The sequence below is a fragment of the Pistacia vera genome, unplaced genomic scaffold (genome assembly GCF_008641045.1).
Source record: "Pistacia vera cultivar Batoury unplaced genomic scaffold, PisVer_v2 Contig400, whole genome shotgun sequence".
Lineage (NCBI taxonomy): Eukaryota > Viridiplantae > Streptophyta > Magnoliopsida > Sapindales > Anacardiaceae > Pistacia > Pistacia vera.
The window spans coordinates 1,174,859-1,197,313 of NW_022196225.1; the positions used below are offsets into that span (position 1 = coordinate 1,174,859).

The 22,455-nt window shown below is 35.9% G+C and overlaps 5 protein-coding genes across 5 annotated transcripts; 3 read left to right on the top strand and 2 right to left on the bottom strand.

Moving 5' to 3' along the window:
• Positions 1 to 5: 5 nt before the first annotated feature.
• LOC116141872 lies at positions 6 to 1,924 on the bottom strand. The gene is made up of 3 exons (XM_031427342.1): positions 1,703 to 1,924; positions 713 to 1,043; positions 6 to 629 (listed from the first exon to the last, which is right to left on the bottom strand). Exons 1-3 carry the CDS (start codon positions 1,781 to 1,783, stop codon positions 136 to 138), a joined length of 906 nt encoding a protein of 301 aa, XP_031283202.1. The 5' UTR covers positions 1,784 to 1,924; the 3' UTR covers positions 6 to 135.
• Positions 1,925 to 2,180: 256 nt separating this feature from the next.
• Positions 2,181 to 4,624, top strand: LOC116141896 (prostaglandin E synthase 2). The gene is made up of 6 exons (XM_031427374.1): positions 2,181 to 2,616; positions 2,704 to 2,838; positions 2,953 to 3,031; positions 3,264 to 3,358; positions 4,087 to 4,254; positions 4,352 to 4,624. Exons 1-6 carry the CDS (start codon positions 2,286 to 2,288, stop codon positions 4,510 to 4,512), a joined length of 969 nt encoding a protein of 322 aa, XP_031283234.1. The 5' UTR covers positions 2,181 to 2,285; the 3' UTR covers positions 4,513 to 4,624.
• A 4,052-nt stretch (positions 4,625 to 8,676) lies between these two features.
• Positions 8,677 to 9,769, top strand: LOC116141833 (probable BOI-related E3 ubiquitin-protein ligase 2). The gene is made up of 2 exons (XM_031427304.1): positions 8,677 to 9,100; positions 9,260 to 9,769. Exons 1-2 carry the CDS (start codon positions 8,759 to 8,761, stop codon positions 9,767 to 9,769), a joined length of 852 nt encoding a protein of 283 aa, XP_031283164.1. The 5' UTR covers positions 8,677 to 8,758.
• Positions 9,770 to 11,074: 1,305 nt separating this feature from the next.
• LOC116141860 (protein FREE1-like) lies at positions 11,075 to 15,553 on the top strand. The gene is made up of 10 exons (XM_031427329.1): positions 11,075 to 12,245; positions 12,732 to 12,818; positions 12,906 to 13,037; positions 13,787 to 13,918; positions 14,079 to 14,144; positions 14,215 to 14,325; positions 14,531 to 14,620; positions 14,725 to 14,758; positions 14,978 to 15,048; positions 15,159 to 15,553. Exons 1-10 carry the CDS (start codon positions 11,247 to 11,249, stop codon positions 15,234 to 15,236), a joined length of 1,800 nt encoding a protein of 599 aa, XP_031283189.1. The 5' UTR covers positions 11,075 to 11,246; the 3' UTR covers positions 15,237 to 15,553.
• Positions 15,554 to 17,196: 1,643 nt separating this feature from the next.
• LOC116141895 (GDSL esterase/lipase EXL3-like) lies at positions 17,197 to 19,432 on the bottom strand. The gene is made up of 5 exons (XM_031427373.1): positions 19,077 to 19,432; positions 18,216 to 18,346; positions 17,890 to 18,123; positions 17,557 to 17,812; positions 17,197 to 17,470 (listed from the first exon to the last, which is right to left on the bottom strand). The coding sequence occupies exons 1-5, from the start codon at positions 19,366 to 19,368 to the stop codon at positions 17,277 to 17,279; spliced, it is 1,107 nt and encodes a 368-aa protein (XP_031283233.1). The 5' UTR covers positions 19,369 to 19,432; the 3' UTR covers positions 17,197 to 17,276.
• Positions 19,433 to 22,455: the final 3,023 nt, after the last annotated feature.

The following is a 22,455-nucleotide window of genomic DNA, read 5'->3' on the forward strand; positions in this document are numbered from 1 at the left end:
TAATATATAAGAAAAAAATATGTAATATTAGATTTCGTCAATTTTTGATAGAAAAATCGACTGTACATTTTAGCCCAAACACTCAATGTCAAAATCACTGGGCTACGTGTTTCAGTTAGTTATCTGTTCTAAACATTAAAATGGAATTGTGTAAGGTAATGCATACATGTCTTCCCCTTGAAAGTATTGGGAAGACGGCCACAAAGTTTGACAACATGAAGCATCATCACCAGCCTTCAATCTTTTAGATCCGCTTCCTTGCTGCTTTGCCTTTGCCCCAAAAAGCCATTCTAGATCCTCACCATCATCCGGCTGAAGTGGTAGTGGAATCCACTCCCCCATCAACGCGTTAAAACAATTTGATTCTTTATTATAATTTCCATGCTTTGTGGCCCCGGCTTCAGTCTGGATATCATAGGGAGTAATGTTTTCCTTCCTCATTGAATCTGATATAGCACTGACTTCCCCCTTGGTATTATTTGTTCTGAGACATTGTCGGCCAACAATTACATTGTGCTCAGCATTGGACTCGGGTCCTCTACCAGATGTAGAGCATGATTGTTCCTCACTTCGTGATGCATCAGCTTCTCTCTGCTTTTGTGACGGCAGCTTAATCCGTAGGATATTCCCTATCGATGATCATAAGGATGATCATAATATTTCAAGAGGTTTATATATGAATTCCTGCATAACAAATAAATAAGAAACTCACTGTTAACTGTAATGCCACTAGATGGTGGGGAGTCCCTTTTCCTCTTGTTGCTGCTCTGAGTGCCATCAGACAAGTAGCAAAGGTTCTGCCTGCAGACAGGCTCATCATGCTCATCAGTAAGACCAGACTTCTCCAAACGCTCAGTTTCTTCATCTTCACTTCCTTTTACAAGGCAACCTCCACCCCATGACAACTTTTCTTTACTGAGCTTTTCAGCTTCTCTGTAAAGTTTCTCCTTCTCACTCTCTTTTCTCTCCTTCCTTTTCTCTTTCTTCTCCCTCTTCTTTTCTTTCCTGAAGTCCGTTTTGGGCTTCTCTTTTTCGCTTCGAAGCTTTGATGCACCAGAATAACATTTTAGAACAAAGGGCTAGGGTAGACAAGTAGAATGTAACACACTACAGTAACAATGTGCCAATCTTCCAAGATAACTGATAAAGACGGCATATTCATCTTATAGACGAGAACAGTCCAATAACTATAATGTTTATAACATGTCCAAAACTTTAGTGGCTTCCGAAAAGCAAGAGCCCAAAGTTTATAAAACAAAATCTTAGTCCAGATTTAATTAGTTTTAAACCAGATTTAGTAAGGAATCTTTCGAAAATATTTGATTTGCACAATACAAACATCAACTAATTCAATAGAAGTTGATTTTCAGAGTCAAAAAAGAATAACTCTTAACCATAACCAGCCAAACAAAAACTGTTCATAGATCAACCACCCCATCGTCTAAAATATTAGGGCAATCCATTCAATTAACAAGCTAATCAAATCACAGCGTTCAAAACGACCTAATAAACATAACCCTAAAATACATACTGATTCAGGTATCCTTAATTAAATATAAGCATCCAATCATAACCGGGACATGTTGAATAGCATAAACCATAATTACAATCACAGTAATCCTAGAAAAAAATTAAATACAAAATATTATTTACGAGATACATAGTTGAGCAATAAAGTGAAAACCAGAATTGCTCAACCAACCTTAATCGTTTGAATCAAGGCCTCTCCACTGGCCCCGTTCCTTACAGACACCAAATCCCGGTATGGAAAGCACCTTGACATCTTACCGTACTAAGTTAGGAGGAGATCTTTAAAATAGGGTTAGGGTTCTGTTGCAAGACTGAAACCCTAGATACAGAACTTCTGACGCGTCGAGAAATTAAAATAGCAGACAAGCGAGTGGCTTGTTTAAAGGGAGGGAGGGGTATTTATAGAGCGCAAATTGAGATCCAAACCTAACTTTTTAAGTCGGTGATGTTAAATTGTTACGTATTACAGCTGTTTTCATATTTGGATACGGCGCAGGCCCAGGGCCAGGCCCAGGCCCGAAGCAAAACAAACCTAAATTACATTGCATTAACATATAATTAAGTTGTGGTTTAGTAGTATTTGTGGCAGTAGTGGATGAATCGTGGAATTGTCAAAACCCTAAACCCTGGTCAATTTGTAAACCGCTAACCAAAGACTGACTATTTAAATTCTCTTCTTTCAACTCTAGAAAGGAGTAGCGAAGTTAACAACAGATTGGTTTATACGCAGAATCATACAACCTTCTAGAGTCACGATGAGGAGAGTTAAGGGACTGGCCTCACTTAACCGAGCGGCCCGAGCCATTGCAAGCGACGCCACTTCGTCCACTCAACATAGGTTGCCTCACGCCGCTCCCTTTACCACATTCTCATCTTCCACCTCTCAAAGTTTCGCCCAAAAGATCGCCGATCGGTTTGGAAAATCAAGTCCCTCTGTAGCTGGAGCTGTCGCGGGGTTCTCCGTCGCTGCCTCATCTCTGGGTCAAGACGTTCACGCCAAGGAGCCGCCACGCTCTCAGAACTTCCTCCCGAAAGATGTTGTTCTTTATCAATATGAAGCTTGCCCTTTCTGCAACAAAGTTAAAGGTATCATTTTTTTAAGTGTAACCGAATTATATCATTTGTTATGAAAAATTATTGATTGATTTTTTTTTTTTTTTTTTTTAAATTCAGCATTCTTGGATTACCATAGAATTCCGTACAAAGTGGTGGAGGTTAATCCCATAAACAAAAAAGAGATCAAGTGGTCTGATTATAAGAAGGTGCCCATACTGACCGTTGATGGTGAACAGATGGTTGATTCTTCAGGTCTTTTTTTATGTTCTTTTCATTGGAGTTTTGATGGCCGTGCTGTTTGGTTGTTGAAGACTTTAAATTCCTGTGCATGCATCAATAATGCGTAATTTTGTGTTCAATATTCAGATATAATTGATAAGTTGTTCCAAAGGATTCATCCCGATAACTCTGCTCCTGAAAGTGATGAAGAGAAGGAGTGGCGACGGTATGACTCTGCTTTTCTTGCTCAGCTCTTAAGCTTGTGAAATTATTTTGGTTGATTCCCTTATTGCATTCTTTATTAATAATCCCATGATCTATTAGTTATTGGTGCAAAATTAGTACTTGGTCGAATTTTTTGTTGCCGATATTCAGAGTACTTTAGAATTATGCTTATATCACTACTCTATATCATGTTCTTGACGTATGAATTGATATTGTATCTACCTTTAATATAGGTGGGTCGATAATCACTTGGTGCACGTTTTATCACCAAACATTTATCGAACCACTTCTGAGGCTCTTGAGTCCTTTGACTACATCACCACTCATGGTAAGGCAACAAATTAATTTAACTGCAACCTCTAATTTAACTAATGAGGCTTTTACATCATAGATTTTATTGGAGCAGCTGATAGTTCTTTTTAGTTTTTTCTTTTTTGTTGTCATATTATTACCTCAGAATTGTTTTTTTATTACTTTTGATGCTCTGTAATTATTTTCAAGATAGGTGAGTTCATGAATATCTGTTTAGTACTTGTTTAATGGAGCTTAATATGGGCAGCTGATGGAGAAATTTGCTATTAAATTGATAGTGCAGAACACAGATATCCCTAGTTTTATTTAATAAATTTCATCTTAAATGATAATTGATATATAACCATTTTAGTTATGTAAAATTGAGTGTCTTCTCCAATATCATGCTTCTATGTTTTGGTCTAACCGCTTCTGGGTCTAAAATATTGTTTTGAGTTTTTTGTAATTGTGATCAAGAGGCTCCTTTCTGCCTGGATTATTTTGCAATAGGAGTACTATTGTATTTTTTAAATTCTGTCACTTGAATTCATTGGTTGGCAAATTAGGCACCAAGAATGAAAAGATAAATCTCACTCTTTCATACAGTAAACAGAGTTTGACTCATTGTTATTTTATTCTTCCGCGATTACTTCCTTGACTAAGCTGAAAAAGAATTGTGCGTTAGCCATGATCTTGGTTGTATACTACTTGGTAAGCATTGAAAGCTAACTGACTTATTTTTGCTCCATCCTCTTCATAATTTAGGCAATTTTAGCTTTACTGAGAGGTTAGTGGCCAAGTATGCTGGAGCAACTGCTATGTATTTTGTATCAAAGAAACTGAAGAAGAAACACAATATCACTGATCCGCGTGCCTCATTGTATGAAGCAGCCGAAACATGGGTGGATGCCTTAAAGGGCCGGCAATATCTTGGTCTGTTAAATTAATAGTATGTCCTTTTATATTAGAAATATTGGCAATTATCAGGACCATTAACATTGTAAATGATTGCTGTATGTTACTTAAACAGGTGGCTCAGAACCAAATTTAGCCGACCTTGCAGTTTTTGGTGTTCTGCGGCCAATTCGGCACCTTCAATCTGGCAGAGATATGGTGGAACATACTCGCATTGGTGAATGGTACTCTCGGATGGAAACCAGTGTGGGAGACTCCTCAAGAATTCCGGAGTAAGAGAGATGATTTTGCCCCTTGGTCCTAAGTTGGAATATATGATTAAGTTGAATGTGCTACTAACAGATAAACCACTAAAAGAGAAGAAATAAGAGTTGAATAATTATTTTGCTGTTGATTGCAGAAACTAAATACTATTGATTGGAATATGAACAAGTTGAATGCATCCGAATCTTTTGGGTCTGTTTGGTTCATTATTCTGATACTTTTTAGAATAATATTTTGAAAAAAAATTAAATTTGATGAGTATTCAATGTAGGATTTGAAAATTAATAAAATTATCTTTTATATTTGTTTATTTATTAAATATTTTTATAATAAAATATTAAAAGTTAACAAAAACACTTTTAACTCAATCATTAAATACGAACAGTTGATCATTGGAGGGTTGTTGGGGTGTTTTTATAATATCTAAAAAAAATATTTAGGGGTGTTTTTATAATTTTTTTAAAAATAATTTAAAAATATTTAGTTAAATTAATAAATTTAAAGATGTTTAAAAGAAATTGAATAATATAGAGTAATATTTGGAGGATGGGTTTATATTATTGTTTTCTTGCTCTTTGCCCGAGAGGTTAATTTTGACCATACGTATTTACTCCGTGCACTGTTATTTTGTAATTGTACCTGTAATTGTTCTGAGTACTGTGTCTCGTATGGTCCATTGTGATGCAGATGTTTGCCTGTAACAATTTCTTTTTTTTTTTTGGGTAGCTTTTACCTAGGCTGAATGACATTTTTCCACCCTAAGTTTCGTGCATTTTATTCCACTCCTGTAACTTTGAAAAAAAAAAAACATTTTCCCACCATCTGTAAAATTCAGACCTTAGTTTTAACGGTAGAAGGGTATTCTCATTAATTTGCACAATATATATATATTATAGGGTTAATATCATTTACACCCCAAAAATATAAATGGATCACCATTGTCTTTATCAACTTGGGAATTAGTCATTAAAATTCCTATGATCAAATTTTACTACTAAAATAGAGGTTTGACTGGATTGACTAGTGAAATCACATGTCTGTCCATAGATTTTTACGCTTTGACTATTTTGCTCCTGTACTTTCACTTAAAGTATTTGTGTTTTTCATAAAAAAAAAAAAGTGCAAAAACTTTCCATTTGTAATTATATTTGTAAATTAAAAATTAAAAAACTGCAAAACAAGTTTTCATTAAACTTGTAATTTCTGCAAAATATCTATTTCATGGAATTACATAAAAATATAATTTTTGAAAAAGAGAAGAAAACTGAAAAAGAAAACAAAAACCTCCACAAATAAAAAAATATAAAATTTTGAAAAAAACAAAATTCAAAAACTAAAATGGTGTAATTTCGGCCATCATCCACCTGCATTGGTGCGGTTTAGTCATTCGCAGTTGAATCGCACTAGGCCAGATGCAATTTGGTCGGAATAGCACTTGGATGGGTGCGGTTCAATCACTGGCAGCAAAGGTTGCCGCTCACTTTTTTTTGTAATTTTTTTTTTTTCTTAATTACTGATTTTTTTTCTATTTTTTATTTATTTATTAACCCTAAAATTAATGTAAATCAAACTAAGGGTGAAAATACATTTAATAAAGTTTGGAGGGAATGTTATTCAGACTCATAAAAATTTTCAAAATCAAATAATAAAGGATATTTAGTCTTATCTAGGGGTGTTCAAAAAAATGAAAAAACCGAACCGAACCGCTAACCAAACCGGTAACCGAACCGAAAAACCGGTTAACCGAAAAAACGGTTCGGTTACGGTTCGAAAAATTAAAAAAACCGAATTTTCGGTTCGGTTACCGGTTCGGGCAAATTGGAAACGGTTAACCGAAAACCGTTTTCTAAACTGGTTTTTCAAATATATATATATATATATATATATATAATTATAAATAAATAATAACCTAAACTAAAATATCCCTAATTCACTCAATCTAAAATCCCAACCCAAATTTTTTTTCTTAGTTTTCAATGTATTGTCTATATTTACAATTTAATTTAGGACAAAATTAAAAAAAAAAAGTTTTATAAAAAAGGGAAAACCGGTTCAAAACCGGTTAACCCACTTTTTTTAAAACGGTTAACCGTTTTTTCGGTTAACCAAAAAACCTGTTCGGTTTCGGTTCGGGAATTTTTTCGAACCGAAAATCCGGTTCTGTTTAGAAAGCGGTTAACCGGTTCGGTTAACCGTTTTGAACACCCCTAGTTTTATCCCTATCATATAATTTAGTGACAGAGATTGACTATGGGTGGGAAAGTGTTTTTTTCAAAGATTGGGGGTGGGGAAGATAGCAGCTAAACTTCGGGTGGGAAAAGTATTTTGCCCAAGCTTTGGTCAAATCTTGAGTGAGTCATTAGAGAAGAGAGCAATAGGCGTCGGCAAAATTTCTGTTTATTCTTCCCGAGACAGACTGTGATCTGGATGTAATTATGGATGTTCTTTAAGAAAGCTGTGTTTGTGTGCCGGAGTAAAAGAGACTTTGGGAATCAAAGATTTGAAAGCATTAGAAATGACTATTTTTTGAAATGATGGAGATACCAAAGATCTATACACGCACAAAAATACAAAATTCAAATAAAGTTGGAAGTCAGATCTGGTGCATTTATATAGTATTACTTTTAACCCTCGAGTTTCCGCCCTTTTCAACCCGTATGTATGTGGGTAGCCACCCACGCCTCCGGAAATATAACAATTATATCTACCACATAATGATATAAAACTATAAATATAAACCTGAAGAAAGTTGCGCGGTGAAAAGATGATTATGTTATGTTGATTGTCTTTTGTACCCTCCAAAAAAGAAGATTCTTAATTGGCTGATTTGTTGATTTCTCTCTGGTTGCCGTACTGAACAGAAATGGCGTTACTGCGATGGCAGTAATGGCCACACTGGTTTAACCGGCGTTTCTGGTTGGGGTTAATGATCCTCCTCTCTACAGTTTTCACAGCTGTACAAGTATTATCTCTTCTTGGTAACCGATATTGAAACCCGTTGTGTAAGTGTGACACCCCATTCTACGGTTAAAACGTTGCTTCCTTCTCAGTCTTTTTAACTAAAGTTTTATTATTAATCAATAATCCTATTTAAAGATTTTGTTCTTTACACGTTATGTAGGAATGTAGGTCCCATTAAGCATTAGCAGGAGGCCACCAAGTGTAACCTGGCTTGCATGTAGACGCTACATGGCAGGCTATTTGTATTGGGTGTACGGTTGAAAATGGGACATAGCTTTTGTAGACGTATGATGAAAAACTCAAAAGTCTAAGTCTAAGCTGATTGATGATCAACGTGCCTGATGGGTGGGGTGCGTTGTTTGATTTAGATTTGAGGTGACAGTAGTTGGGCCCAAGGTGAAACGTGGTTTGCGCATAGATGAAGAAGTCCTTGCCACGGGGGCAACTTGACGATGCAATCACAAAATCTAATCTAAAGGCTTTAAGTAACTCCACGTGGCATGAAAGGGAGACCCGTATGGATAGCGTAAAAAAAAAAAAAACAGAAATAGAAATAAAAAATAGCTATTCTTCAGCCTTTCCCAATGACGAAACTGACAATTTCTCCAATCTCTGATTCTCCCACTTGTATATAACGTCTTGACTCATTCACGTCTTAATTGAGTGAATTTCTCTCATAAATTAACACATTTCTCTCACTAACTTTGTATGTGAAGGAGCAACTCTGACCCGATACTTCTGTGACTTGCTGTCACAAAATCTGCGTGTGTACGTCGTCGTTTACCGCCACCCTTGTATCTCTCTCATAAATGCTATTTTGTTGGTTTTGAAGCTTGTTGTTGGGATTTGACAAAAGTAAGAGAGAGATACGTCCTCCTATCCTCCTACCCTCTCTCTCTCTCTCTCTCTTTCTGTCTTTTGTTTTGCAAATTTAGTTCCTTAATTACCTCAAACAAATTATATCCATAAAATCCATATTTAATTCATTTACATAATTACATTTATAAAAAAGATTGTCAGTTTCTCAACTATATATATATATAAAACTACCTGCTAGCTTCTTTCAGTTAAGCCAGAATCCAAAACCACAAAGAAGGTAAAGGTTACGCCAATTAAGTGAGTAAAGACAAAAGAGAGAGAGAGAAATTGGGTCATGCATCTTCTCTGATATAACAATAACATGAATCCTTCTAGCTTTAAACCTACCAATTTTATGTCCGTTCTTTTCTTGCTTTTTCTTATTAATAGTTGATGAAATATGTGAATACAAGCGGTCGTTTCGTTTTGGCGTTTGTTAATGCTTTGTTCTCAGTCTCTGGCGCAAGTTATTATGGCTGTTCAAGCACAGTTGTATCCTGAAAATTTGGGTTTACCCATGTGTGGCTTACAAGATTGGATGCCAAATCCTGTTCCTGCTTTTGATTCTGATTTTTCTTTCACTCTTCATCATCAAGAACCTCAACACCCTCGTTTTTCTCATCTACAACAAACTTCTCAGAACTTGACTTTTGATTGCAATAGAGGAGCTTCTTCTTCATCTACTTGTGGCAGGAATATTTTTTCAATGGCACTTTCTCAATCTTTAGATGCTCAGCTTGAGTTGCAAAGGCAAGAGATTGACTGCATTCTTCAAATGCAGGTAGGCTTTTATTATATTCCAAATGGGATTTCTTTTCTTTTCTTTTCTTGTATATGTTATCTGTTGATGTTGTATTTGTTTTAGATGTAAAATCTTTTCATTTTAGTATTTTATAGATTAACTTTTTTTTTTTTTTTTTTCTTTTGTTGGGGAAACCAGAATGATAGATTAAGATCTGCTTTGCAAGAACAAAGAAAGCAACAACTGGTAATCTTGCTAAAGAACATGGAATCAAAAGCTGTGAATTTGATGAGGCAAAAAGAGGAAGCCTTGGCACAAGCAAGAATGAAGAGAATGGAGCTTGAAGTTTGTTTGAGAAAAGCAGAGATGGAAAGTGAGTCATGGCAAAGAGTGGCAAAAGAAAATGAGGCAATGGTGATGGATCTAAGCAACACACTTGAACAGGTGAGAGAGAGAATGGTGTTGGTCAGCAACAGAGCGGATGATGCAGAGTCCTTTTGTTGTGGTTCATGTGATGGAGAAGAGGAAGAAGAAGCGAAAGTAGAGAACAGAAAGATTGCTTGTAAAAGATGCAATTCTAGGAAATCGTGCATTCTTTTTCTACCTTGCAGGCACCTTTGTTCGTGCAAGCTTTGTGAAGCTTTTCTTGATTCTTGTCCGGTATGTAAATCTGCAAAGGAGACAAGCATGGAGGTCTTTTGGTTCTAACTTCTAACAAAAAGAAAAAGAGCTACATTGCAAAGAAATGGAAGGAGACGAAATTCCTTTTTTCTTCTCTTATTTTTTTTGGGGGAAGCACATCTGCTGATACATGTACTGTGACTGTCATAATCTTTTTTTTTTGTTTTTTTTGTTTTTTTTTTGGTGGATGGTAGGTAATTTTCTTTGCTTTTTTAGGGTTTTTTTTTTTTTTTTTTTGGGAATACAAGAATTGAAATGATGATTAGTATCAGTATTCAGTACTATAGTAAGAATCTTCTCCTTTTCCTTTCTGGGTAATATGCAGTTTCCTCAATTAGATTTATATAATAGAACATTTTTTTTTTATCTAGTGAGTGATTGATTCGGCTCTTCTGGTTAAAAAACAGAGAAAAATTGCCAGCTCTTTTAAGCCGTAAAAGCATACTCGGTGAACTGACAAAAAAAAAAATATGTTAAAATTGAATCTAGAGAGATATATCAGGAAACGGGAATATGATACCGTCACCGCCATTATCTTTCTGCAATCTGCATCACTTCCTCCAATGAATTGAGTTAATTGATGCTATTAACTGACCCCTTTGATAATTTCATCATCTAAGGCGAGGCGAGGGTTTTGTTTCTCTCCCTTTGAATGAGACTGCATGTGAAAGTTAAACCAAAAACCTGCAAATTACTGTGTTTTGTTGCTTTGCATGGTGTGGTAGTAGTAGAGAAAGAATTGAACATGATGATGGTCCCATGTTGAGTGTCACGTGGGATCCACAGTGTGGATCTTAATGGTCCCACGTAATAAGAACCGTTTCCGAGGATTGTAAACAAATGGGTTGTTTTTTGTCTCAGATTATTTGGCAGACATACAAAGAAACACAGACCAAAAAGGTTTCCAAACCTCCCAATTCTATATATTCAGTACACGTGGAAGGTTGCGCTACTTCATCCACGTGCTATGATCGACGGATGGTGTTGTTCCCATTTGGCGCTCGGACCGACTGCTTGTAACCAGTAGCTGACTCTTCCTTTGTGAAACCCAAATTTGGACAATTTCTTAGTTAGACTTAGACCCATGATCTTGTTGGACCATTTCTTGAATTGGGCTTAACCCATTTTGTCTTTGAGCCCAAGCTCTATGAATATTCCTAATATATTCAGGGAAGGTCTAACGTACTGGTACAGGACCCGTGCAGGAAAGTAATGATCTATTATCATGCGGTAAGGAAAGATTTATATGGAGCCCCATGGGTCCAGATAAAGCCAGATCACCGCCGAATTATATGCCAAGTGGTGTACCATAATTTCCTTTAAGAAAGATATCATACAAAAGTCTCCCAAAATATTCCACCAATCCCTTCTTGCCTCCCGGAGTACTCTTTGGTTCATCTTGGAAGCGTCCAATAGAAAGCTCAAGAAGAAGACAAGCTCTTCCTTCTCTCTTCATCAACATAATCATAATCATCTTGCAGAGAAAAAGGCTTCATTTTCCGCTATGCAACAAGGAGATTACAGTTCCTATTATCACCAATATCCTCACCTTCAAAACCCTAACCCTAATCCCAATATCAATAACATGGCCGATCTTCATCCGACCTCTTACGCATCAGCGCCTCCGTTTACAACAAGTTACTCTCCCTCCGATTATTCTGCTTATTCTCAAAATTACCCTCCTTATTCTCAAAATCATGATCCTGCACCTCCCACGGCTCCTTCCTACGCAACAACTCCACCGACTGTAACAACTCCAACACCCTCACCACCACCACCAAACCCTAATTCACTTTCTACATTCAATCCCATCCCTTCCCAACAACCACCTCAATTCCCTCCCTACGATTCTCATGTTCCGTACCAACCGACACCGGCCACCCAGCAACAGCAACCACAACCACCGGCTGCGTATTACCCCCCATTTGATCAGCATCAGACGGCTCCTAGTTATGCCCCGCAAAATACTAATCTCAATTCATCTTACTCCTCGACGTACTCCGCACCCTTCAGCAACGTGGGATCATCGGTTCCATCAGTGTATGAGAACCCGTACGAGAATTCAAATTCGATGAAATTCGATTCCGCTGGTGGATACTTGGACGATAAATATGGGGGTTACAACCGAGGCCGTTCCGATTTGGGCTCCGATCTTTATGGAAAGCGGCCAGAAAGTAATAATTTTTCGCGGTACGATATGGGGCGAGATGATTTGTATGGGGATGGTGTGTTTGCGTATAATGGGGGCAAGGTGGAGCCATATGGGGCCCGTGGCACGATCCCAAAGTCATCGGCATCTACTTTGTTTGATGATTATGGGCGGTCGATTAGTTTGCCGTCTGGCAAGGACTCGCATTCATCAGTTGGTTCAGGTTCGAGTAAGATCGTGAGAGCTGTACCCAAAGCGGAAACGCAGCAGGATGTCAAGAGTGGAGTCCAAAAGTTTAGAGTTAAACTTTTGGCTGAAAGTGGCGGCCAGAGTACCATGGATGTGCTCTGCCAGGTATCGAAGTTTCTGTTTTATCTATGTGTCTTGATTTGGAAGATATATTAATTTAAAAATAATGGATTCTTTTTTTTTGGTTGGTTTAATTGTACTGCTTCGATTGATACTCTTTGTGAAGATAGTTCTATGATAATTCTTTATTCTTAATGTTGTGGTTTCATTATGCGCAACGTAGCTTTGATTGAACATAGATTGATGTTAGGTACTAGTAAGTAGAATGCTTTGATTAGAGTTCATCGGGCTGTACTTTGAATAATTTTAATTGCCATTTGGAAATCAGCAGAAAAATAGAATGTAAAATTTATTGGATTTTCACTGGGATGCACAAAAGGGAGGGTGAGTGGTGTTTTGATGGCGTGGGTTGGCATTCTCCGTGCTAGTGCATTGAACTGTTGACTGCCAATCGTCCTCAGTCTTTCAAGGGCACGATTGTTTATTTGTTTCATTAATAGTTCCATCATGAGTTTTGAAATTTTCTTGCAGATTGGCTTGGATGGGATTCGTATGCTTGATCCCAATACTAGCCGGACATTGAGAATATATCCTCTTGAGAATATCACAAGATGTGAAGTGAGTTGATCCATCCCTTTTAATTTTTTTTCACTCAGTGGTATGTACTGGCTTAATATTGAGATTGATGCTTTTTTTTATATGTAGCTGGCTGATTCTTCTACCTTAGCATTTTGGTCAAAGAGTTCTGTTGACATTGAACCAAGACGGATTAGATTGCAATCAAATAGTTACACTTCGAATACTCTTCTGGACACGGTGACAGCTGCAACCGTTCAGGTTAGGGATTATAAACTCGGAAATAAAAAATTTCTGCTTTAAAATGATATTATTGTTACATGTATTCTTTTCTTTAGAAAGTTAACGTGAATCAAGTGACTTAACAGTGTACATGACTATATCTCTTAAGATTTAGAAAATGGACCATGTATTTGTTATTACTACTGCTATTTTTATTTTCATTATTACATGCCATCTACTATGTTGAACTTATGTAGAGTAAAATACCCTGTGACGGAGGAACCTTGTAATTACATGAGTTGAACTGAATAAAATGTCTCATTAGAAATTGCTTGAAATATAAGTGTATATATTTAAAGCTTTTAAAGTATTTGGCTAGTGAGTGTATATGATGGGAATAACATTTGTATTTATAAGGTATCAGAAAGAACTTTTGTATTTTACAATAGAAAACTTGATTCAAATTAGGAGATTGTTGGTAATTGTTTTATATTGATCACACAAAACTTAGGCAGCTCCTTTCTTTAATTGGGAATATTGTAGAACCTTGCAACAATGAAAATGGGGTTGGCTTTCATGACCTTTGCTGTACATATTTTAGGCAAGATTCTTACATTGGAGATTTTATAGTTTAATGTTTCTCTCATGACCCAAGTGTGGATGACTTGGTTCCTTTTTATTTTAATCATCTTGTGGCATTGATCTGTGTGGTTCCTTTTTTTTTTCTTTTTTTTTTTAAATTTCAATTATATTGTGTTTGAAAATGTTGTTGTTTCATTGGGTTGCAGCTGAAGGAGATGGGCGGAAGAAGCAAGCCTTCTGACACCTTGAAGACAGCTGAACAGCTTGCGGAGAAAAAGAAAGGGTTAGCTGATTGGATGAACATAATAAAACCTGGGAACGAGGAGAAAGACCATTGGGTAAGATTTAAGGTTTTAGAAAAAAAATTTGGATGTATTTCATCTGCATATTGACCTTGTCAAATGTAATTTATTATACCATTGGAAGAAAGCTATTTTCCATTTTATTTGTATTCTTGAAGTTTTAGGTTGTTCTTATTTTATGTTTTGTTTTTGCTAGGTCCCTGATGAAGCAGTTTCTAAGTGTACAGCATGTAGCACAGATTTTGGGGCTTTTGTGCGAAAGGTACATATTTACAATGGCTTATGATATGTTTAGGATTTTGCAATGAACCTTATGGTCCTTCCTACTTCAGCATCATTGCAGGAACTGTGGTGATATTTTCTGTGACAAGTGTACACATGGTAGAATTGCTCTTACTGCTGATGAGAATGCTCAGCCGGTTAGAGTTTGTGACAGATGCATGGTAATTGTTTCAAATTTTGTCTTCTTAATCTTGTAGAACACTGTTTGGTTGTTATCTTGTTTTGATCAACTATTGATCTGAGTTCTAGCATGGTAGTAAAGATTATATTTAATGACACTGTTGAATCGAATATGCTTATTTTTACATCGTTACTAGTCTCCCTTGATATCTGTAGGGTTATTACTTACACAATTATTCATTACAGGCTGAAGTGACTCAAAGGCTAAGTAATGCTAAAGAAGCAGCTAACAAACCTGCATTGCAGAGTCATGAGGATCTTGCCAGGAAACTTCAGGTAATCAATGGTTTGAATTCAACCTTAGCTGTTGTTTGGGAGTTAATGTAGCTTAAACTCTTGACTTCGCTGTGAATTTATCTTATGGAAATCATCTGTGGCAGGAGGAAATGGAGAGAAATCGCAAGGCATCATCAGGTAATTTATCTTTTTTTTTTTTTTTTTCCTTAAAGTTACTTGAGTTTTGGAAGTATGGTTTCCTCGTGGTGCTTAAATAGATTCTTGTTGGACTCTCTGTATGTGAACTTTTTTTTTTTAATGTTTTATTGACTAGTTGCCTGATGGATTAGAATCAGTTTTAGAACATTCATTGACCTATTGTGTACCCAGTGCTAATTGAATGGTTTGCTTTCACAGGCTCCAAGACAGACGGATCTGGGAGACGGATGAGGGAAGTTGCTTGTCCTATTTGCACTGTCCATTTACAGGTTTGAAATCGTTGTCCACAATCTTTTAGGAAAAATCCATAAACACTTAAATATACATTCACTAATATTAATCTATAATCTCGTATGGGTGATTTTGATTATTGTTGCAGGTCCAGGTTCCCAGCTCGGGTTCCGAGACAATTGAGTGTGGGGTTTGCCAGCATCCTTTCCTTGTGAGTGCTCATTGATCTCACATGCATCGTACGACTGATGAAGGCGTGCCAATGTCTGTGGATATTATCTCTGGTTTATTTTATTTGTTCGGTTTTGGTTTATTAATACTTTGGATTAGCATGTATATCATCTTTTCTTGGTTTGTTCCAATGAACTCTATTGACCAGATGTCTGTCCATGACATCTTTAGTGTGCATATGGAATTCTTATAAGTTCCATTTAATTGAGTTGGCTGTTTATAAAACCGAGAGTTAATTTACAGAGGAATGTATGTAACTATTGTTTTTATGGTCAACCTATGGAATCATGATGCATGATAGATTGTTTCATAAAATGTGGTAATGGCTCCTTGAAAATAATGGGATTACATTCCTTCGCATCAGGTACATTTTAATACGCTCTACAATGGTCAGTTTTGGATAGAATATTTTGTAGATGATGATGTGTCCCATGCTGCATGGTTTTGATCCATGCAATGATTGGACAGAGTACAATGCATATAGGAGTCCATTTATTCCCGCTTTTAGGCAAGCAATAAAGATTGGCTCATTCATAAACTCTCTTTTACAACTTTTATGTGATAATTTTTAGTTTTTTCGTTGATGAATTTTGAATTTCAGAAAATTCATTAACAAAAAACTGGGGGTTGTCATCTCAGGATCATGAGAGAGAGTTTGTGAGATTGAGTTGTAAAGATAGTATCTTTGGACGAATTATTTCTTGTTGACATATTCTTGAGTTTAATTGGGTGAATCTAGTGTCACTATTCAGATCAAGACTACTTGTTTGGTTGAGGAATACATATTTTAGTATGCTAGGTGTTTGGTAGAGTGCCCAAGATAGGGAATATACATTTACAACACAAAGGGGTCATTTGGATCCGTGGTAAATAAGATAATGGGGATAATCTTCATTTATTTTGTAAGATTCTTGTGTTTGGTTTGTAAGTAATAAAATGTTATGGGAATCTTTTATTGTAAATAGTATTTATTGTTGGTAATGTGAGGGATAATCATATTACCTTGTCAGGGGGTGTTATTAAAATATTATCGAGATAATATGATTTTTTACTCATTTTGCCCTTAATTAAAAATTATTTCGAACACAATTATCCTCAAATGTCTATCAAATAACAATTAGCCTAACCTCCTTACATTTGAGAAATTAGTTAAAACACCTAACCATAAAAAAAAGTTTAAAAGTTGACAAAATCCCCTCTACCACCCATGACCACCTTCCACTGTGACTCATTATCATTGGCCACTAACGTCAGTAGCTATAATGGTGCACGACTAGCGAGATCTGGTTAGATGTGCCCCGAAAAGGCCTTTTCCAGTCATGGGTCACAGATCCATGGCAGGAAAAGGTCAGATCTAGTGTTTCTATTATTGTTTCATGGCCAAAGATGTGGTTGTAAAACGGCCACAGATCTGGCCTTGAAACAGCCACAGATCTGACCGTTTTTTGGACTATGGATTTGTGATCTATGACCATTTTTAGCTTTGTCAATGCACGACTGGTCATATACGACCAGTTGTGTGCCATTCCATCCACTATCGGTGGTGACTAGCGGTGGTGGTTGGCTGCGGGCAGTGGCTTGGGTTGGGTCAGAGTGATTGTGCTATAAATTAAAGTTTTATATGGTTGGAGTGTTTTAGCAAAGTTCTATATGGTTAGGGTGTTTTAGCAAAATTTCAAATGCATAGGGTTAAAAAATGATTTTAAAAATAATAATAAAAAATACTATTATATTAATATTTAAAAGGGGGACAATTTAATAATTTATATAACATACTTACCAATTTATCCTCCCAATCAAAGGTATTATTTACCAATTTATTCGTATCAATCAAACTTATTTTCTAAACATTCAAACTTATTTTCTAAACATTCTCAGTAATCTTCATGATAATTTTTTTTCGTTAATATAATATACTCATATAATAAAATATTATATGATCTAAATGTCCTAAAAGAGTTGATTAATTTCACCAAAAACATTGTATTCATAAGCCATTTGCTACTGGTTAAAGGATGTATTCAAGTAAATTGCCTCAATAGAAGGCGTTAATATATTTCTGGAGGATTGACGTGGTGAGGACCTTGTATGCTCTTTCTGTGGGATGGTAACTGTCCCAGAATACATAACTAGACGCATTTGAACAAACGGATGAAGTAAACCGGTTACATAATTCTGCCACCTCTATATTACCCGTGCCACAGCATCCTTTATCCGAAATCTCAAACCCTGAAGAGATCAAAGGAAAATATGAGTTGATTTATATCAAACTTACTGGTTAATTGTTCTTAAAAAAGATTGATTTATTTCATTACCATGTTGTTGAGGGTTTTGAATGAGATCGAGTAGGGGGTCATAAACATCTATATAGACAGCTCTGTTGTTGGGCATTTTGGTTTTGATGGAATCCAGTTTTGCAGAAAGTTTTTTGTTGAATAAAAGTGCTGCTTGGTTGAAATCATTTGCACACTCTCTACCATTTCCCCCTGCCAAAGTTCTTTGTGCTGGCACACATCCGATTGGCGGTGCACCGAAAACAGCAATTCTTCGTGCCCCCAATGCGTAAAGTTGCTTCATTTCAAATCATTTTCAATAAGTGAATAACAAATGTGGTTGGTGAAACGATTTCGATAAATAACTCAACTTACTTTGACAAAATCGGAAGCTGAGTTAGCCATAAGGTCGGAATAAGCTGAAACATCATATAGAGCTTTCCTAACACGGAGAGTAAAATAAGTATTTGCGATGTCATCGCTGCCAGCCACTACCAGAAATATACTGTTTGCCAATATGAAGTTTGTTTTATCTTCTCCAACTAGTCCTTTCAACTTGGTTATGTATTCTTGGAAGTGTTGCAATTGTTCTGATAGTGATATAACTGACTGATGTTTTTCACCAAGTTAGCTACATAATAAACTAATTCTGAAAAAGGAAAAGAGATGAGATACGATATTATTGGATGGAATTTATGTACCACTAATTTGGGTGTCAAAGGGTCATATCCTGAACCACCCGAAGCAAAGCAGACGCCGGTGGGGAGATCTGAAGATGACAAATTTGGATCCAAGTAAGCCGGCACAACCTCTTTAATTCCCAGTTCTTGCGCTGAATACATCCAAACAACTAAAACCATAAGGCTATTTCCCACCAAACACTGCTTTTTTAAACATTTTTCACTCATACGCTCTTCATCACTCTCCTCATAGAGAATATGTAATTAACCAATTGAAGAACATACTACTTTGCATAATTTTGATTAATTAAGAACAATTGTCGTTAGAGTACTGCAAGAAGACACAGGTCAACTTTATTGCGCCTTAGACTGGATTGCGAAATGGTTTTAATCCATAATCTATCAGCTGCATAAGCACGCCAAACAATCTCCACAATCATTTTATGGAACACAAGCCTTCTAATACAATTCTACGATGTAGAAAATCATTTAATGAAATACCAGTCTTTTAATACAATCTAATCCCGCCTTACATTTGCACATGAGAATATTGAAATCTTTTAAACGTTGAGAATAAGGAGGGTGCCCCACGTCTGTTTCTTAGCTCTACTCTACCCATGAGTTATAAGAGAAAATCTTGATTGGATCAGTTTGTACTGTTGATAGCCTAAGATATCAACACGTTAAAGTTTTGACAAATTGATTTCATTTCATATAATTGGAACGGGTAGCAGATCGTAGAAAAGTGTCACACTCATCACTCATGTATAGTTTTGATACAAATCAACACACATGTATGTATAAGCGAATCTAATCAGAAATGTAATAAATAGATAAAAAGGAGAAAAAGAGAGAAATTAAGAATGATTTGATAGGGTATACCTAAAAAGTCAGGAGGAACTTTTCCATTGCAAAACCTTCCTGTTGGAATTCCTCCCTTAAAATCTTGTCCATAAGGACGGAAATCACACTTAACAATTGTCCGGAGATTGTTGTTATTGCCTGTATCAACTATGGAGTCTCCAAACACCAGAACTGCTGGAAATGTTTCATTTGGTGGTATCTTTATTAAAGCTTTCGTAGTGCCAAAAAGCACAAAACAAAGAAGAGATATCGGTAACAGTAAGGTTGAAGAACAGTAACTAATAGAAGAAGAAGAAGAAGAGAGCTTCATTGTGAAGAGATGTTTGTTTCAGAGAACTCTTCTTCTTTCAACTTAGTTAAAGAATGAAAGCAAAAAGTACGCTAATAGTTCTTCATTTGCATGCTTCTCGTAGTCATATATATACACAAATAATACATAAAAAATATTTACCTTAGCTACATCTACGGCGCAGACATTTTTAAATTAGGTATAATTTCATTTGTCTCTACATACAGGTATTGGAGCCTTCCGCAGGCTTGGGTGACGACCTAAGAGTGGCTTCTTAAATACCCAATTAACATTGATAATTGTAGAATAATTAGAGGATAAAATTAAACTCTATAAATCAAAATTTGTAATTAATTATTTAAAGACTTTCATTTATGCTATATTTTGCAAATAAAAACCAGCAATTATTTCTCACCAATTTCAAAACTAAGTACGAACTTATTAACCTGTTTTGATGTGTGAGTTATCCTTGCAAGTTTCATCCAAGCAGTTTGGAACTAATACTAAAGAAGAATAGCAATATATTGATAGGGTCTTCAAAGTTCAACTACTCGTATCTGTCTTGATTATCAACAACATATTTGAAGAAAAAACAAATTTCTAAATAGCATCCGTAATTACGTGCAAATTAATTAAGACCAGGTTCTTGTGCTTTTCTTCTTACATACAAAGTCTAATCATCTAATTCTCAATCTTATATTTTTGTTATACCTAAAAATCATGATTCACATAAACTGACGTCAATGAGCATCAATCAATTCACATAAAATTTCTAAGACCTTCTTTAACACTTTACAAGTGCAAGTCATTAGTGGTAAATTTCAGCATCAACATTTTTAATGTTTATCGGATTGAAATTATTCAGAAAGCATCCACTCAATTTATCTGTAGCTGTTAAAAAGATTCAATCCTACTATAAGCAGCCTATTGAAATAGAGCTATCTCTACTCTTCAAGTCATGCAGAGCAAACCTACTCCCAACTAAAGGAACAAGTTACAATCTTCAGTTTTATGTTTTTTGATATGCGACTTCACCAGTACTCAAGATTATGATGATTAAGTTCTGTGTTAAATTAAGTTGTTTAATTGTTTATGGTAATATATAATTAAAAACGATGTCCTCGCAGTCACAGAAAAGAAAAGGCAACTGAAATTGCCCTAACAAGTGGACGGTTTGTATTATACGAAAAAAAAAAAAAAAAAAACAAACAAACAAAAAGAGTTGGTGCCGAACGGTTTGATCTCTCGTGCTCAAGAGTGAAAGATTACTGCAGAAGTGACGCACTTTTAAAGGTTGGTGACCTACCTGATGGAGCCAAGAAATCCTTTTTTTATTCGTAATCAAGAGAATTGTCACTCATCTATGGGGAGAATCAAATTGCAGTTTGATTATTGCAACGTATGTTCTCAGGCTCAGCTCAAAATGATAACAGGAGGGTTCATGTTTATCCAGCAAGTAAAGTAGTTCGGTGAACAACTAGACACCAAATTCTATGGGGACTCTCAACTCTGGAATAAACCAGGTGGTGAAAATAAAAAAATAAATAGATATATATTATTAAAACATATACAGTTCTTCTTCGTGTACAATTTGTGATGTTCAAAGGTTGAAGAAAGACTTGGAAACGTATAAAGATGATGTGGAGTTGATGAATTAAACATACGATTGAAGGAACTTGGAGTAAGGTGAAGCTGTCTATTTCAAGTTAATTTACTTCAAACTTGAAAGTAGGTTTGCTTTATTAATTGCTGACTGACACTCTGTTTTGAAGAAGATGTCAAGTATCCGTCTTGAGTTTTGGACCTTCTTTTCTGTTGGTAGATACCATATATCATCATCATCATATGCATGCTATTAATTGTTTTCTGACTTAGATAGGATGTGCCCGTTCCTGTTGGGCATTAATTTTCAATTAATTTCTTAAGATATTTTTTTGATCTGTAATACAGTTAATAATAAAGAGAAAGAAAATTTAGGAGGTCGATTGTAATCTAATAATCTAACCATTGATTTATGGTTTAAATGATTGATTAGGGTTTGACTCTAGATTTTGATTATGTAATTATTTTGTTATTATTTAGAATAATTTTTTTCTACCCAAATAATGATTTAATGACACTTTTTCACCTACAACCTTTTAAAATACCACTTTACTATTTAAATTTATATTCTCTTTCTGATTATGGCATCGTTGCGATCTTACATCACCACCATTTTCTTCCCGATCATTACTCACCAAAATCCCTAAAATCTTGCTCCTGCCAACTCTGCTAATCGCTAGCAATAGAACGATTAGAGTTTGTGCAGTCAATCCTCCCAAGTTAAATTTCGATCAATCTCAACCACAAAATCCAACCTTCTACCACCAAAAGACTCGTCGGCCTCCTCTCTTCAAAAGCCCCAATAGCTTGGATCGAGTTTACTCTATGTTCTCTACTGGAATATAAATTTGGATAACAAAGTGGTATTTTAAAAGTCTGTGGGTAAGAAAGTGTCATTAAACCATTATTTGGGTGGGAAAAAATTGTTAACTGTATTATTTATATATACTGAAGTTGCAATAATTATTAACAAAGGGCTTTTTGCTGGATGGTTGTGTATAGAGCTGGGCATTTGGGACCGGGCCCAAAAGCCCAACTCTAAAACCCAGTCCTAGGACCGGTCATTGAGAGGACCGGACCTAGGAGGCCTGGTCCCAAAACGGGACCAGGCCTAAGGAGGAGGGCCCGGGCCCTCCACTAGGCCCTCCTCCAAGGTCCCAGCCTGAGCCCAAATTTGTTTGTATTATTTCAATGTAGTCCCTTACCAAATTACATAAAACCCCCTGTTAATTTTAAAATAAATATAAATTATGAGGGCTAAAATGAAATTTTACAAAATGTATAAAAAAAATCTTCCAGGTCTAAAAAATTTATAAAATTTATAAATTTTACCCCTAAAAAATACTAAAAACCCCCTATAAAATTTCATTTTACCCCCAAAATATAAAAAAATTGAGGGGGAAAAATAAAATTATCCAAGGCCCATGGGACCGGTCTTGGGCCCATGGGACCAGTCCCGACCAGGCCTAGGGCCTAGTTTGGGTCCTGGTTTTTCTCATGGGCCTA